Consider the following 15,870-nt stretch of genomic DNA (forward strand, 5'->3'; position numbering starts at 1 on the left):
GTCTCCAGGCAACGGGAACAACAAAGGCCCGCGCAGAGCGCCTGCGCGGCGGGCGGTTGAGGCTCGGCCCGGGGGCGGTCGGGGGTGGAAAGCTAAGTCTTGGGTGGGTTTATTTATTTATTTTTTTTCTTTTCCCCTGAGCAGGAACGGTCCGCCAGAGCCTCAGGTAGGCGTAAGCAGGCGAGGGGAGCAGACGTAGGGTCAGCGCCTCGCCTCCCAAGGGCGGCCGCATGGGCAGAAGAGCGAGGGCTGTGTTCCCCAAGCGGAGGCCCCAGCGGGGGCGCCCCTGCTGCGGACTCTGGGGCGGTGCGTGAGCTCAGCACCCGTGCGGCGGGCGGCGCGGCGGCCGGGTCAGGTGGCCTCCAGCTCTCAGGTTACGATCCGCGCCGTGGGGGCCCCCTGGGTGCGGGTGTGACGGCCGGGCACCTGCGGCCGGCCCGGGCGGCTCGAGTGTCCTCTGGAGTCCAGCAGCGGGGAAGCCCTGAGAGCACCTTGTGCGGGCCACCTACCTCCGAGCCGCAGTTTGCTCACCTGTGACACCGTAGGCCCGGACTCAGAGTCCTAAGGTCTTGTAACTCTGAGCGAAACTTCAGTGGATAGGTGAAGAAGCGAGCCAGCAAGGGAAAGTTGCTGGTCCTGTGTCACAGGCCTAAAGCCTGACTTTGAGTCCGACAGCCCTTTCCAGTAAATCTTTCCACCACCTAAGGAGTCTCCTGTGTATGGCAGGAGCATCGCTGTGTATGGCAGAGGCTGGTACTGGAATAAAGCGAGGTGGCGGGAACACCCGTGTCACATTCGTTTTTCTGTCCTCAAGATCTAATAGGCACCCACAGGAAATAATAAGCATTCACCAAATCCTTACTGAAGGAAAGTTCTGGCAGACCCAGCACCACTGTCCCTAAAAAGTTCAAGAGAATAGGTAGGACAAATGTATAAACTGTTTACTTTAGTAGCCGGGGGTAACCTCAGAAAACCTCCTCACAATATATCTGGTTTAAATCTCCCCTAGGCTTCAGTCCGGTCCCTGAATGGCTGGCCTCCAGTTGGCACCACCTCTGCCTGTGGGCGTTATGCTTCCATATAATGAAAGGGAAGCTCCAGGGCTCCTCTCAGCTAAGCAAGAGCCCTATGAAAAAGGTGACTCTTCTCAGCGGTCCTCCATGGGGCACTTGAGGAACAATTTCCAGCAGAAGCTTTTGAGCAACAAAGAGCTGACGCTGGATAATCTCTACACTCACTCCAAATGGAACGCCTGCACAAAAGCTGGGAGCTGCTCCTATCCCCACTGTGTTGGAATCAGCCAGCAAGATTCAAGAAGCAATTCCCAAGGCCAAGCAAAGGGTTCGTTTTACTCAGCAAATTCTCAGTCCTGGTATCCCAAAGCAAATAATCAGGAATTCATCCCCTTTACGAAGAAGCGAGTTGGGGTAGACCGGGCATACCCGCTGAAACCCGTGTTCCATAGGAAGTCTCACAGTACAAGTGAAGCTGGCATTGATGGGGACCAGGATGTCTCTCCGAGACCCCCTGAACCAAGAGAGTTTCCATACAGCAGCTTTGGTTCAAGGAACTGGGTGAATGCATCTGTGCTCCATGCCATTGCTGCCACACAGGAGGAGAGAGCCATGGCAAACCCCAACAGGACCGAATGGATGCAGATCCAAAGACTAGAAGCTGCAGGGGAGAGCTTACAAGAGGAAATCCGGAGAAAAGAAACCCTCCTTAGGGAAAAGCTGAAGAAGACAGAGGAGGAACTCCGAAGGATCCAGAAAGAAAAGGAACAGGCTAAGGAAAATGAAAAAAGAGAGCTACAGAGAATGACACTCCCCAGGAGGATAATTAAAGGTAATAGCAACACCACATACAAACCTACCTTCTCCCCAGAATTCGGGTCTGAGGAGGTCTTCAGTAGAGACCGGGGAGAAGATGAACTTTGGGGACAGTCTCAAGAAAATTCTGGTCCATTCCAGTTCTCTGATTACGGAATACAGAAGCTCAAAAGGGAAAGACTGGTGGCAAGCAATAACAGAATCCGAGACCTAGTCTCAGAGTCATCAAAGGAGTTTTCTCAGTCTTCAGAAGGGCCTGGCAGTGTTTTGTGGGGATCCACCAGCAATTCTAGTTTGTCTAGGGGACCAGACTCTTCGGTTTCCAGCTGTTCCACTGAAGAGCCCAAACTTGGCGAATGTAGCCACTGTGGACGCAAGTTTCTCTTGGTCAGACTGGAGAGACACTCCAACGTCTGCAGCAGGATGCAGGGTTCCAAGAGGAAAGTGTTTGACTCCTCCAGGGCCCGGGCCAAGGGCACAGAACTAGAGCAGTACCTGAACTGGAAGGGGCCAGCCCCAGTCAAGGTAAAAAGGCAAAGGCCTTACGGATTTGACTTTGGGGATCATTATAAAAGGATGCTAAATCAGTTTTCTTTAGAAAAAAACTCATGTGTCATACAGGGAGAAAGAACATTTATTGATTACTGTGTGCCAGTCACTGTGATAGGAGTTTATCATAAGATCCTCAGCACAACCCTGTGAGGGTTTCGTTGTCTCTTATCAATTCAAAGATCAAATCTCAGAGAGTTTAATTTGCTTGAAATCACAAACAGTTTTGAATGGCAGAGTCAGCATATATGGGGTGCCTGGGTGGCAGTTAAGCGTCAGTTAAGCATCCAACTCTTGATTTGGGCTCAGGTCAGATCTCAGGGTTCTGGGATTAAGCCCCACGTTGGGCTCCTGCATCAGGCTCCAGCCCCATATCAGGCTCTGCTCTCCGTGGGGAATTTCTTTGAGGATTCTCTCTTCCTCTCCTTCTGCCCCTCACACCACTTGCCCATGTGCTCTCTCAAACAAGAGTCAGCATATAAATCTGGGTTAGAAGCACTGCAAAAAATCCAGGCTTAAAAATATATGTCCTATTGATTATAAAAGTAATAAATGTTGGGGCACCTGGGTGGCTTAGTTGGTTAAGCATCTGCCTTCAGCTCAGGTCATGATCCCAGGGCCCTGGGATCGAGTCCCACGTAGGGGCTCCCTGCTCAGCAGGGAGTCTGCTCCCTCTGCCTGCTGCTCCTCCCCACCCGTGTTTGCTCTCTCTCAAATAAAATCTTTAAACAAATAAAAGCAAAAGTAATAAATGGTTACTGTAGAAAATTAAAAAGATTTGAAAAATACAAAGAAAAAAATGATGCAGCATTTCACCCCTGGGAGAGAGTTCCTTGCTCTCTGCAATATACACTGCCACCTCCCAAGATTAAGATTTGTTACAACTCCTATAGCCTGATCTACTTTTTCAAGAGTAGCTCAGTTCTGATATATCTTCTTAGTAAATACGTGAAACTCAAGTTTGCAATCCTTGTTCTCCCCATTCAGAGTGTAAACACCTTAAAAGGTAAAGGACTTGATTTTTGGTTAACATTCCAGCTGCAGAAAAACTAAGTTGTAAAAAGACTGTGAGACACTTGCATGGTATTAATACCATACCCAAGTTTAGGGGTATTTCACAGGCATAGTTGGACAGTCAGATCTGGAGATTGTCTCATGAATAAGCCTACCACCCTGTCAAGGTTATGCCTCTTGGTTTGTAAATGAGTGCTTTTCAAAGTGTGGCATACTGGCAAACATTTTTTATTTTAGTAGTTTTACTGTGTATTAGAAAAATATAACAACATATGAAGCCTGTAGTTTTAAAAATCATGAACTTAAAAATATTAAGTAATTTATCTTAAGGGGGATAAAGTGAAAGTGATATGCAAATGATCAAAGTTTGGAAAAGCCTAGACCACATGATCTCAAAGCCCCATTCGACTCTAATTTTCTAACAAAATAGGAGAGCATATTCTGTTTTCATTTCTTTCCACCCCTCCCTATGCTGTGCTAGCACTTGTTGTCCGCTATGCACGTTACAGTTTATGCATGTATTTACTGGGGCCTTTAAAAACTCAAATTTATGTGGTGGCTGTTACAAGAAGTCAATTGCAGTTACTCCTTTCAGTATAGTTTGGAAGATCACCACAGAAAAGTCCCTTCTGGGTTCAGAGATAATCTGCCCAAAGTCTAGTTTCCGACAAGAAGTCAACATTTTGCTCTTGCAGATAATGATATGATCACCAGTTCCGGTTCTTTCCTGTTTTCTTTCTGGTCAACCCAGTAATCCACTGGGGTCTTCTCTATCCCACTATAGTGGTTGTTTCTGGCAGGCATCTAAAAGACTCTTGTGTTTCTTAAATTCCTAAATACAGTAGCAGTGAAGCAAAAGAATTGGGTTTCTGAGATCAGATACCCTAGCTTTGTGGAAACTAGTTTTGCAGGGAATATGTTGCATTGAGGATCTGAAGCAGAAAGGATCTGGATAGGGGACCTGGGTGGCTCAGTCAGTTAAGCATCTGCCTTCAGCTTAGGTCATGATTCCAGAATCCGGGGATGGAGACCCACATCAGGCTCCCTGCTCAGTGGAAAGCCTGCTTCTCCCTCTCCCTCTGCCCTTCCCCTCATTTGTGCTCTCTGACTCTATCTCTCTGTCAAATAAATAAAAGATTAAAAAAAAAAGGAAGAAAGGAAGGAAGCATTTGAGTACAGGGACTATATCTTTGTGCTTTGTGATTAATAGGTGTTAATTGAATAAAATTTCAATATGAATTATGAATATGAAGTAACCATTATATAGTCAAGGAACTTTCTCCTAACTCTTTTAAATGTTCCTGGGTCCTGTCTCCAACACACAGATTTTCTTGCCTTCTTGTCTGTTTCAGTAAGACTCTCCTGAAGGATCCTTTTCCTTTGATAATATCTCTTCCTGTCATTTATCATTAATGATATCAGATCACCAAGCAGCTACTTAACTCCTTTTTTCTTTTTTAAAAAATTAATTTTAGGGGCACCTGGGTGGCTCAGTTGGTTATATGTCTGTCTTCCCCGAGTCCCAGGATTGAGCCCCACATCTGGCTCCCAAGTCTGCTTCTCTCTCGGCCCCTCACCCTATGCGTGCTCTCTCTCCTCTCTCTTTATAAGTAAATAATCTTAAAGTTAATTTTATATTAATCTAAATAATATTTGAATACATTTAAAAAATCATGTACTAAGTGACCTATAAGGCAGTAAGTAGGATCCTGCTTCACCCTTCTCCATCCTCATCTGGCCCCCAGTGGCAGCCTTCATTCAGTTCCTGATCGATTACTCTTCTGGTATGCATTTCCATATTTCTCAATAATATGCTTATTTTCTTGATTAACCAGTTTTACACATTATCCGTTGATTTCCTTCTATGAATGCTGTGGGTTAAGCTCTCTTTCACATCTCCTTTCCTTTTACTTTTCTCCTTCTCTTCTTCCATTGAAATGGAATCACAACTTTGGATTAAAGCAGCAGTCAGCTTTTACTTATAATAACCATGTAAATTTTGTTCACCGATGAGTGAACAAATTCTGCCTCTGCCCACGTGTACCTGGAATTAATAGTTGACTCAGGTTTTTATTTGCTTGGTTCCCTACATACCTGTCTCTAATTTTTTTCCCCTAAATGATTCATCTGATGTCAGATACCTAGTAGTGTTTTATAAGTGCACTAACACTTAATCCATCAGTTTGATTTTTTTTTTTTTTTAATTCTGGAAACTTTCCTCCCACTACTCTTTTTCCTCCTGCACCAGTCTGGACTGTTTATTCTCTAGGTCTAGTGTAGACTTGTTGTGTTGGGACTTCTTTTTTTTACTTCTTTTCTGTATCGGGTCCTATTTCCAGCTTCTTATGTTTTCCTTTTTCTTGCTTTATTCCTTGATTTGCTGAAGCTTTCAAGAAACGTGCATGGGAGGCATATTTTTTGTCTCAAAATGAATGAAAATATCCATACAACAACCTTATAGTTGATTTGACTAGGTATAGAATTCTAGGTAGATAATGATTTTCAGGGGATCCCTGGGTAGCTCAGAGGTTTAGCGCCTGCCTTCGGCCCAGGGTGTGATCCTGGAGTCCCAGGATGGAGTCCCAGGATCCAGTCCTACGATCAAGTCCCGCATCGGGCTCCCTTCATGGAGCCTGCTTCTCCCTCTATCTGTGTCTCTGCCTCTCTCTCATGAATAAATAAATAAAATCTTTTTAAAAAGAAAAAATGATTTTCTATTAGAACTTTTTTTTTTTTTTAAGATTTTATTTATTTATTCATGAGAGACAGAGAGACAGAGAGAGAGGTAGAGACACAGGCAGAGGGAGAAGCAGGCTCCATGCAGGGAGCCTGATGTGGGACTCAATCCCAGGGCTCCAGGATCACACCCTGGACTGAAGGCGGCGCTAAACTGCTGAGCCACCTGGGCCGCCCTCTGTTAGAATTTTTAAGGCATTTTCCCACTAGCTTTTAGCATCGTGTTACCGTTGAGAAATCTGATGCCATTTTGCTTCCTGCGCCACTATATGAAGCTTCTCTTGGTGTTTCTTTTTCTGAAAGCTTACAGGATTCACTCTTTATTCTGAAATTCCAAAATTTTTCAATGATTGTGTTGGAATCTTGGTAGGCTATTCAATTTCAAGACAGTGACCTTAATTCTAGGAATGTTTATTGTATTATTTATTTAATAATTTCCTCCTTTGCTTTTTCTGTTCTTTTTGGAACTCCTTTTTGTCAGGTGCTGGACTTCCTGGATTGACTTTCTAATTTCCTAATCTTTTCTACTTCCCATCTTGATCTTTTTTTCCCATTCTAATTTTCTTGACATTTTAAACACTGCTATTTTTATTTTTAGCTATGTTTTTTTTTAAGTGGTCTTTTTAAAAATAAAGATATTTATTTGTTCATTTATTTATGAGACAGAGTATAAGCACATAATCAGGAGAAGCAGAAGGAGAGGAACAAGTTGACTGTGCTGAGCGTGGAGCCTGATGTGAGGCTCAATCCCATGACCCCAAGATCATGACCTGAGTCAAATTCAAGAGTCAGATGCTCAACCAACTGAGCCACCTAGGCGCCCCTTAGTTATCACAGTTTTAATTTATAATAGTTCTTTCTGGCTTTCTGGTTTTAAGTTTTCTTCTACTTGCCTTGTTGCTGCTTCCTGAGAGTGAGTGAGTGAGAGAGAGAGAGAGAGAGAGAGAGAGAGAAAGAGAATTCATGTACCTGTTTTGGTTTTTTTCTTGTTAGAGCTTTACTCAAATATTTGGTGACCCCAGGCTGTCCATTCATAGTTAAGCTTAAGTGAGGCTTGTTGATTAAAGGCCTCAAATAGTGAACCTTTTCACTGGGGTCATGCAGGGCCAGCATCTAATGGCTTTTCTCTTGACTGCTTGGTGCAACCAGAGAACTCTTGTCTCCTGTGAGGGTGCCAATGTGTTTGATATCCTGGGAGCTGAGTTGATTCCTCGGCTCCCAGGATATCAAACAGTTCCATAATTTATCATGTATACTTGCACTTAATCCCAATTTTCAGCTTCAGTATTAACCTTGTTCTCTATTATGTCTGGACTTCCTGCGTGTGAAACCTGTCTGGTTCAGTTTCTACAGAGAATAGACCTCTGTTCTCCTGTGAGACTGCTGGAAGTGACAGACTCTTGGATGTGCAAGATGGGACGGGGCCCCAGGGATCCAATTTATTCTCAGCCCCACACCTCTCCCCTGCCTCTACCTGTAAACACCAAGCCTCCCAGTACCATCCCCCCTGGCAGGCCCTTAGCTTAGTGCCTCCACTCTGGCAAGTCAGCTCTGTTGCTCCTGTCCTGTTCTCTCTGACCTTAGGGAGAGCATCCTTTACATTTCCTTACTGTCATTCTGATGAAGACTCAGAAGGAGATGTGGTAAATGCCAAGTCAAATAATCAGTCTTCCTCCTACTTACAGGCTGAACCTCCTCAGAAGAGCAACTGGAGACAGAAGCATGAGTCTTTCATCCGTACTCTCCGTCAGGCCCGAGAGGTCCAGCAGGTAATTGCCAAAGGTGGAAACCCCTCAGACTTGCCACCCATTCTACCTGCAGAAAATCCAGATTATATTCAGTGTCCACACTGCAGCCGCCACTTTGCTCCCAAGGTGGCTGAGCGCCACATTCCCAAGTGTAAGACCATTAAGAATCGGCCCCCACCTCCAAGGAAGCATTACAGTTGAACAGACAACAGTGGAAGTCTCAGAAGGCTCTGCTTCTCTTCAGCAGTAAATGGGAGAATAATTTGATACAAACCAGAACTAAAACCTTTACATCTCCCACATCTGCCTGCAGAACTTAAATCAGTGAAGAGACTCATTGCTAAGCAGCAGGAAGCAAAAGGAAGCTTCGGCTTCCCACTAAATTACCATGTTGGGCTGGTGTGCCTTTCTATTGCCCTCAGAACTGGTGGGTGAAGACACTTGAGAGTAGCAAGTGGGCTATATTAAATCTCTCTTCTCGCAAGCCTGACTTGTGGTCTGTGCTAGTTAAGTGCCTGCATTTGCTGTGCCTTCTTGCCATTGCCTCTGCATGTATGTTTGTGGTTCCTGTTCATGCTTCTTGCTCTTGCAGGAAGTTGGTTCATTAGATTAAGTTGGTGTCAGAAGATCATGATCACCTAGGTGGTATCTCTTATAAAAGATAATACAATTTTGCTGTAAGGCAAATGGAAGTTTATGCTTGACCTTTGTGACGCATGGTCCTGGCCAAAAGCCAACACCAGTATGCAAAGTTCGGGTGCCAGTCTATCCTAAGCGCCGCTTGTGGTATACTGTGTCATAAAGAGAACCTCATCTTGATGTGCTTTACAGGCTAGGGATGGGGAGAGCACTACTGTATGCCTCAGTAGTTGCTCTTTGCTAATGGATTTCATATGTCAAAAAAAAAGGAAGGAACTTCAGTTTTAGCGATTGCTGGCATTCTGCTTTGAAATCAGATTGGTTGTATGGCTTTTGAAATAAGGCAGCAAAATCTACCATCAAAGCAAGCTGGGACATTGCAGTCTCACATGTCGCTGTCCATTATATCACAGTGAACTTCTATTTTAGAGAGTAAACTTTGATGAAAAATGAAAAAAGATACTGGATTTTTAAAATTTTCTCTGTGCAGAATTGTGCATACTGCAGGTACTCTTCATAATTAGACCTTCAAAAAGGGTTTTGGGGATTTAAAATTAAATAATAAAATGAGTAAGTCCTAGTTTGGTCAGATGGGAGAAGTGATAAGGTAATGCCCGTCAGGGGTAGTATCAGTTTAAATAGGATGAAGATAGAACAACAGATATGAAGTAACAGTAGGATTATTGTCCTGAGAACATCACTCAAATTGTTAGTTTAAAATACTGGAGAAAAAAACACCCAACTTGACCTGGGCCAAGGTGACTAAGCAGACAAAAAAACCCATATTCTACTAACAAATGGCCACTCATGTTCCATTTCCTCTGCAGCACCTGCTGAATGGCTGGGCTAATAGACCAGACCGACTTGAAATGTGATTAAGGCTTTAGCTGCGAAGCTGCAGGACCCTAGGTGGAGAAAAATGTATCTACTTAAAAAACAGTACATATTGAATTGCTTTATGCTCTTCTTAATTGTTGCAAAGAAGAGGAATCACATAGCAGGGCTTTAGGCTGGCCACTTGAAGGAACCTTACACACACACTGGGTATTTAACCCAATACATACATTCCCCTGGCAATGAAATACAAACTAAGTTTCATACTTAAAAACAAAAGATGATAAGAATGAGCTATGGCCAAGGGGGCAAAGTGGTAGCCTATGGACTGCTTTGTCCTACAGATATGCTTTATTTGGCTGGTGCAGAATTAAAAATATAGTCTGACATTTAAAAACTGGGATATGGAGAATCTCTTGAAAAGCCAGAAGTTCTGGAAATACCAGGCCAGCAATCCTGCATAGCCCCAACCACGTGGTCCTTCAGATGGTCTGACCTTGCAGATCACAAGTCCCGCCTGGCATGCTGCACTTATTTGCCTTTTCTGCCCAGCCCCACAGGCGCTTGAGTTTGGGATCCCTGGATGATGTGATTAAGTTCACAGATCAGGACCCTCTGGGGAGAACACATATATGTGTGGGGAGTGCTTTCTGTAGACAGGAAGCAGTTACTCATTCTTATATTGCTGGACAATAACGCAATAGTCAATGCCTCAGTGTTCCCTCTGATTTCAACATGTGTAGGCTTTGATTAGGTTAGGACTATCTAGGAGTCTTTTACATTTAGCTCGATCTGATTTTTGGGAAGAGGTCAGAACCCTTTTGCTATCTAAGTCCCTTCCTGGATGACAGTGGATAATGCTACTTGTTACTGTCTGTGTGTTATACTTTATCCAGGAGCCTTCAGTACAAGCAAATGTTATAAATTTTAAAGTTCAAAAGGTTAAGCAATGGGGGAAAAATCTCATAGTGAAACTCACTTCACATAAAAGTGTATGCAGACTGTGCAGACGTGCTGAGATACTCCTTAACAGCAGTGTATTTAATGCAGCATGGTACCTTTTGGCCAACATTTGCTTTTGGTCAATTTATCATTCTTCATGACTACAAAGGAGATAGCAGAGATGTGATATAATGTTTTTCTCTCTAATGTTCCCAATTCTGAGAGGTTTAGTGATCAGCATGTTTATTTCCGTAGTTAATCATTGAAGTAATAAATGATTTTTGGCTTTGTGGTAGGAAGGAACATGTTTTATAGTCCTGACTACAGCCCAGTCTGGCCTGACACTAATGAAGAATACTTCTTTGGAGGCCCAGGGATACTCATTTGAAAGAATTTATTTATAATACATCCTCACTCCAGAGCTGTTGTTTCTATTATGAAGGTTTCCAAATATATGGCAAATCAAATGAAATGTGAGTTTAAGGCCACTTTTGCTTTAAACTTTAGTGAAATGCTCAGCCAAGAGAAGTGATAACTTGGCTGTGCAATGCCAGGGAGACCAAATACAGTTCACCTTCTTTGAGGGAAAACAATTTTGTAAACGTAGACACACATTATCACTTGAAAAAGTCCACTGTGATTCAGGAGGTGAGTACAAGAAATGATCCTTCCTTCCTCTTTCAGTGGCTCATTTTTTTCCTTCCCTCTGCATTTTAAGCACTATATTTGAGAAGTCTGGGGAGAAAAAGTTGTAGCAGCAGAAATGATACTGTGAGCAAGAAAAAGAAACTGGAAGAAAGCAAAGATTATTTGTGCAAATGTTCCTTGTGTTGTTTCTGTTACAAGGTCTTTTATTTATTTAGATAAAGACTCATTGAATCAAAGATTCATGAAGGCCTAGAATCTGGGTGTTTCATCCCAGTGACTAAGGTCCATGCGCAGGCATAGCACTGACTGAGAGTTTAAATGTTTATTTAAAACAGAAATGCCAAACCACTCCACCCTCAACCTTTCAAACATCTGGCTAACAATGAGCTAGTTCTTCAGCAACAATGTCAGAGCAGAGGAATAACTCAGGTTATACTATAACTCAAAAGCAATACTACTGGGAAACTGAAAACACCTAGCACTGCAGAAAGAAGAAAAGCAGGACAAACTCCAAGAGAATTAGCTACAGAAAACCATTCAAAGGCATTGCTGCTGCCTAACCTTTCACTTTTTATCTAATGCATGGCTGCCACCTTTGAATTGGTTTCTGTTTGCATAGCTATTTGGTGGGAAAAATCATACGGCTGTCCCAGGCACAATTTGGTAAAGTGCAAATTGTCTCTAAGGCACAGAACTCAGATTCTCAGCCAGATTAACAGCAAACTAGACTTCCCATGGGAACATGCTAGAGAAAATGAGCAGTGTTCCCCTGCTAGAGAATGGCTCCCCTCTGGAACAAGAGCAGGGCTCACCCCTCCTTTCAATGCTCACTCCCACCCCTGTCTCAGCAACGTGCCCCTGTTCCTCAGTTCCACAGCAGAAGCAATACTCAGGATTAACACCCAAACTGAGCCTGCCTCTCAGTCCTGCTGAGATGGTGAGTATGAGGGATACAGGAACATGAAGAGCCAGTCAGTCCTTAAAAAAAAACAAAGGTGCATTTACATGATGAACCAAAACCCACAGTTAGGGTTTACAGCAAACCCCCAAGTCCCCAGAACTTGTAACTTTAATCCAGGGTTGGCCCCTTCCCTTATTTTAAGAAAAGGCTTTAGTGATTACATTAGTACCATTGTACTAGGCTTCCCAGAATTGAGAAAACAATGGGAACATCAAACCAAAGACATCCCATTGAACAGAGTTGCCCGTCCCCAGCCATGGGGTTTTCCCCAAGCATCAGCCTTTACACCACCAGTTTCAGGGAAATGGCAAAATTTCCATCGCACAGGTCCTTCCAAAATGTTAAAGAGATATTAAACATTCATTTTTTGGTTTGGGGAAAATGAAACAAAAAGTAATTTAGTGGCTTCTAAGGAGGGGGCATGTGAGACTCATCAAGGCAACTCCTATGACCCAAAATACTAAAGGAACATTTTATAAGGCGAGGTGAAAACACAAAGTTGACATCCTTAAGTAAAACTATCAAAAGCTTTGAGGACACTCTCTCTTTGGGAAAGCTGGCTTGCTTCTTGTCTATAAGGACACAATGACTGTGGGATCAGCCAAATTCCTTTCACTTGGTAGCTCCTACCTGTCCTGTTAGGCTTCAGGGACTACCAGGTTTGTTCCGGCTTTGGGCCACTCAAGTAGGAAAGATGATACAGATTCACTGATATGGCTTCATAAAACACCAAAAGGGGACAAATACTGACTAGACATACAGAAAGGGAGTGGTTGGGGCTGCTGAAGTTGAGGTTAGAACCCTAAGAGCCACGAAGGCAGAGGTACTCTAGACCTTCCCAAAGATACCAAGTAGAGGCAGCTAAAGGAGGACCTCTCTCCCTCATGGTTTTCTCTTAAGGTCATTCCTATTGCCCCACTGACTCAATTCTCTATGGGATACCTCACCTTTTAGAGGTACCTTCCAAAGTTAGGAAATCCAACCTGCAATGGCCACAGACAGCAACCCCAGCTGTGTGATGAGGAGGGACCTAGCCTTTGTCTCCTCCTCACTGAAGACATTTTAATCAACCTTCAGAGGAAAAGCAGTCTAAACCCACTTTTCCTCCTAAAGCATTTGGCTAATGCAAAGTAACTGAACTTTCTGAAAACAAGTCCTAGATTGACTCCACCAGACGTACTTTCCCAGACTCAGGGCTCCTGAGAGGGCTTTACCACTTCAGCACTCTCCAGATGACTGGATGGGCCCCACCTGGTTCCAGCCCACTCGAGTTTTACACTTTTCCCTCCTCCACCCAGAGGTGCAATGCCTGGTGCTGGATTCCCAAGGCAGCTTCCAAGTAATGGTGAAATGATAAATGGGACATAAGCTGCTACCAACAAAATTAAGGTGAGCATTTTGTCTCCTCTTCAAAGGTGGGATCACCAGATGAGGTACAGAGCTGCTGTTGCTATGGCAGTCACTGAGGACAAAGCCAGGGCCATGGGGCCCTTCCATTCTCCGAAACAAAACCACTCCTAGATCCTATCTAACAGGCCATGCCACTCCCCAAGTGTACACGGAAAGTGCTTCAGAGCCTCCGCCTTGCACTCCTTGTCTGCAAGTGAACAAAGCCAGGAAAGCGCTCTCTGCATTCAGTAAGTGTGCTGTGAAGTTCTTTGGATCCCAGTTTCCTGGAGGCCATACAGGCTCAGGAGACTAGAGGCTGGGTCGACAGGAGTCTGTTCCCAGGAGGCACCAGGAATCTGAATCTAAGTCAGGCTTTGGATCCATTTCCATCTCTTCTTTTGCTGTCTGAGTTCCTTTGGAATGCATCCCCACCTGTCCAAACAAAACACAGTATTGTATTAACAATACCACCACCAGTCATAGCAGTTTAGGACTAGGTTTCTAATGTTGACCTCCAAGGACCTGTAGCTACAGTTTTGTGACAAGCTCATAATACTACCTTAGATGATACTTTAACAATGCTACCTTAAATAAAGTCCACACCTTTACACTCATTGCGGGTAGGATGACCATTTGCCTAGGACTGTAGGGTTTTCTGGAATGTAGAACACTCAATTTTAAACTGAGACAGTCCTAAGCTAAATAATCTTCCTGCTGCTATAGCTGCCAATCACCCCATGCTTACCTCAAGTGAGTATGTTACTTTCCAAAGTACTTTCATAGACATGATTTCGTTCTCATTCATCAAAACAACCATGCAAGGTAGATGGTATTCTTTCCTCTTTTAGGTGAGAAACTAGGACTCACAGAAACCAAGTAATTTGGTCCAGACACATAAAACTGGTAAATGGCAAAGCCAAAGGTTGAACCTTATTTCCCTTTCCTGGTTCACTCTAAATAGAGGAATACAATGGCTTTTTAAAAAACAATGCAAATGGGGCACCTGGTGGCTCAGTCGGTTAAGCTTGTGACTCTTGATCAGGTCATGATCTCAGTCATGGGATTGAGCCCCGTGTCGGACTCTGCACTCAATGGGGAGTCCACTTGAGATTCTGTCTCTCTCCCCCCCAGGCCCTCCCCCCACTCCACTTGCGTTCTAAAACAACAAGGCAAACAGCAACACCTGTGAAATATTTTTACGAAAAATGTTTAATTTAAATCTAATCAGGCCTTAAGTTTATAGAAATGACGGTTTACAGAAATGACAGGGTGGGGATCCCTGGGTGGCTCAGCAGTTTAGCGCTTGCCTTCATCCCAGGTCGTGATCCTGTGGTCCTGGATCTAGTCCCACACCGGGCTCCCTGCATGGAGCCTGCTTCTCCCTCTGCCTGTGTCTCTGCCTCTCTCTCTCTCTCTGTGTCTCTCATGAATAAATAAAATAAAAAAATAAAAAAAATGACAGGGTGACAAAAGAACAAATTAGATAATGTCCCAAGAAAATAGAGGACAACTCCAGAATGTGGCTCATTTTGTTAAACAATGACCCTGTTTCTTCAAGTCAATGGCATGAAAATTTTTTAAAAAGGGAAGGGGGAGAGTAGTAGAACAAAGTATTCCAGATAAAAATAAACGAGACGTACATAACAATGTAATGTAGGGATCTTGACTGGATTCTGGTTTGATAAAAAGTTATAAAGGACATTTTTGTGGGAAAATTGGGCTATCAACTGGGTACTGGATTAGTGTAAACTGTTTTATGTGTGATAATAGTTTGCCAGTTATCTGGGAGAGTGAATGTCTTTATTTTTGGGTATGTATAAGAAAGTATTTAGGGGGCCTATGTCATAACTTTTATAATTTATTTGAAAATGGTTTAGCAAAATATATACACACATACACCCACAGATATTTTAAATACAGATATATATACCCCCATATATTTTAAACACACATGCAGACATTTAAAAGAAGCAACATGTTAATAATTGTTGAATCTAGATGGTGGATAGATGACTGTTCACTGAATTGTGATGCTTAAAGTTTTTCATAATAAAAAGTAAAAGAAAAAAACAGAGTAGCAAAAAACAACGGAAGTCAGATGATGAAAATGATTTAACCCAGGCACCTGAAACAAGGCCCAGGGCTGCTGGGATTAATTACAAAAGTTACATCATCAAAAGATAAGTACTTGCAAAGGAATAAGTCTATTTCAGTTCTTGGTGTTTTGTTTCTTTGATTCTTCAAAACAGAATTAGAAATTGAATTATTCTTTTAGTGCTCTCACCTGCTGCCCTCCTTCTAATTTCTTGTCCAGCTTCTGTAGTTGGGTAAAAATCTGGAGGTTTTCTTGCTGTAGCTTCTGTTGTTCAGCCAGACACTTTAACACCAGCCCCTGCAATCTCTCAACCTCTCCCTGAAGAGTGCTGCACGCACAGGTAGGAGTTAATGGCGTTGCCTTCCCAGCACATGTCTCTGCAGGATTCAGCCGAGGTGGCTAAGGAGAGCAGAGAGGTCATAGGCATTCTACCTGGACACCACAGCTGCCCCATTTAACCTTCCTCTAAATGGTATCAGATTTTAT

General features: G+C 43.4%; 2 protein-coding genes across 5 annotated transcripts in view; one reads left to right on the forward strand and one right to left on the reverse strand.

Annotated features, from left to right (window-relative positions):
* Window positions 1-12: 12 nt before the first annotated feature.
* On the forward strand, window positions 13-8,360 carry ZC2HC1C (zinc finger C2HC-type containing 1C). 4 transcript variants are annotated; one of them, XM_072839370.1, is made up of 3 exons: window positions 13-103; window positions 1,010-2,354; window positions 7,814-8,360. In XM_072839370.1, the coding sequence occupies exons 2-3, from the start codon at window positions 1,029-1,031 to the stop codon at window positions 8,075-8,077; spliced, it is 1,590 nt and encodes a 529-aa protein (XP_072695471.1). In that variant the 5' UTR covers window positions 13-103; window positions 1,010-1,028; the 3' UTR covers window positions 8,078-8,360. The 4 variants fall into 4 exon arrangements, with proteins under 4 accessions (XP_072695471.1, XP_072695470.1, XP_072695468.1 ...); XM_072839369.1 differs by having other exon boundaries at window positions 23-166; XM_072839367.1 differs by having other exon boundaries at window positions 31-919.
* A 2,308-nt stretch (window positions 8,361-10,668) lies between these two features.
* The window catches only part of NEK9 (NIMA related kinase 9), a 38,480-nt gene continuing 33,278 nt past the window's right edge, over window positions 10,669-15,870 (reverse strand). Inside the window, exons 21-22 of the mRNA XM_072839365.1 lie at window positions 15,574-15,783; window positions 10,669-13,721 (exon numbers count right to left, since the gene is read on the reverse strand). Of these exons, the coding sequence (XP_072695466.1) occupies window positions 13,599-13,721; window positions 15,574-15,783 (333 nt within the window). The 3' untranslated portion in view covers window positions 10,669-13,598. The remainder of the gene's footprint in view (window positions 13,722-15,573; window positions 15,784-15,870) is intronic.

This window comes from Canis lupus, chromosome 9 (genome assembly GCF_048164855.1).
Source record: "Canis lupus baileyi chromosome 9, mCanLup2.hap1, whole genome shotgun sequence".
Taxonomy (NCBI): domain Eukaryota; kingdom Metazoa; phylum Chordata; class Mammalia; order Carnivora; family Canidae; genus Canis; species Canis lupus.

Coding starts and splice junctions, on each gene's coding strand:
- ZC2HC1C (XM_072839370.1), top strand. CDS start 1,029: ATGGCTGGCCTCCAGTTGGCACCACCTCTGCCTGTGGGCGTTATGCTT. Junction 2,355..7,813: donor AGGGGCCAGCCCCAGTCAAG/GTAAAAAGGCAA, acceptor TCCTACTTACAG/GCTGAACCTCCTCAGAAGAG.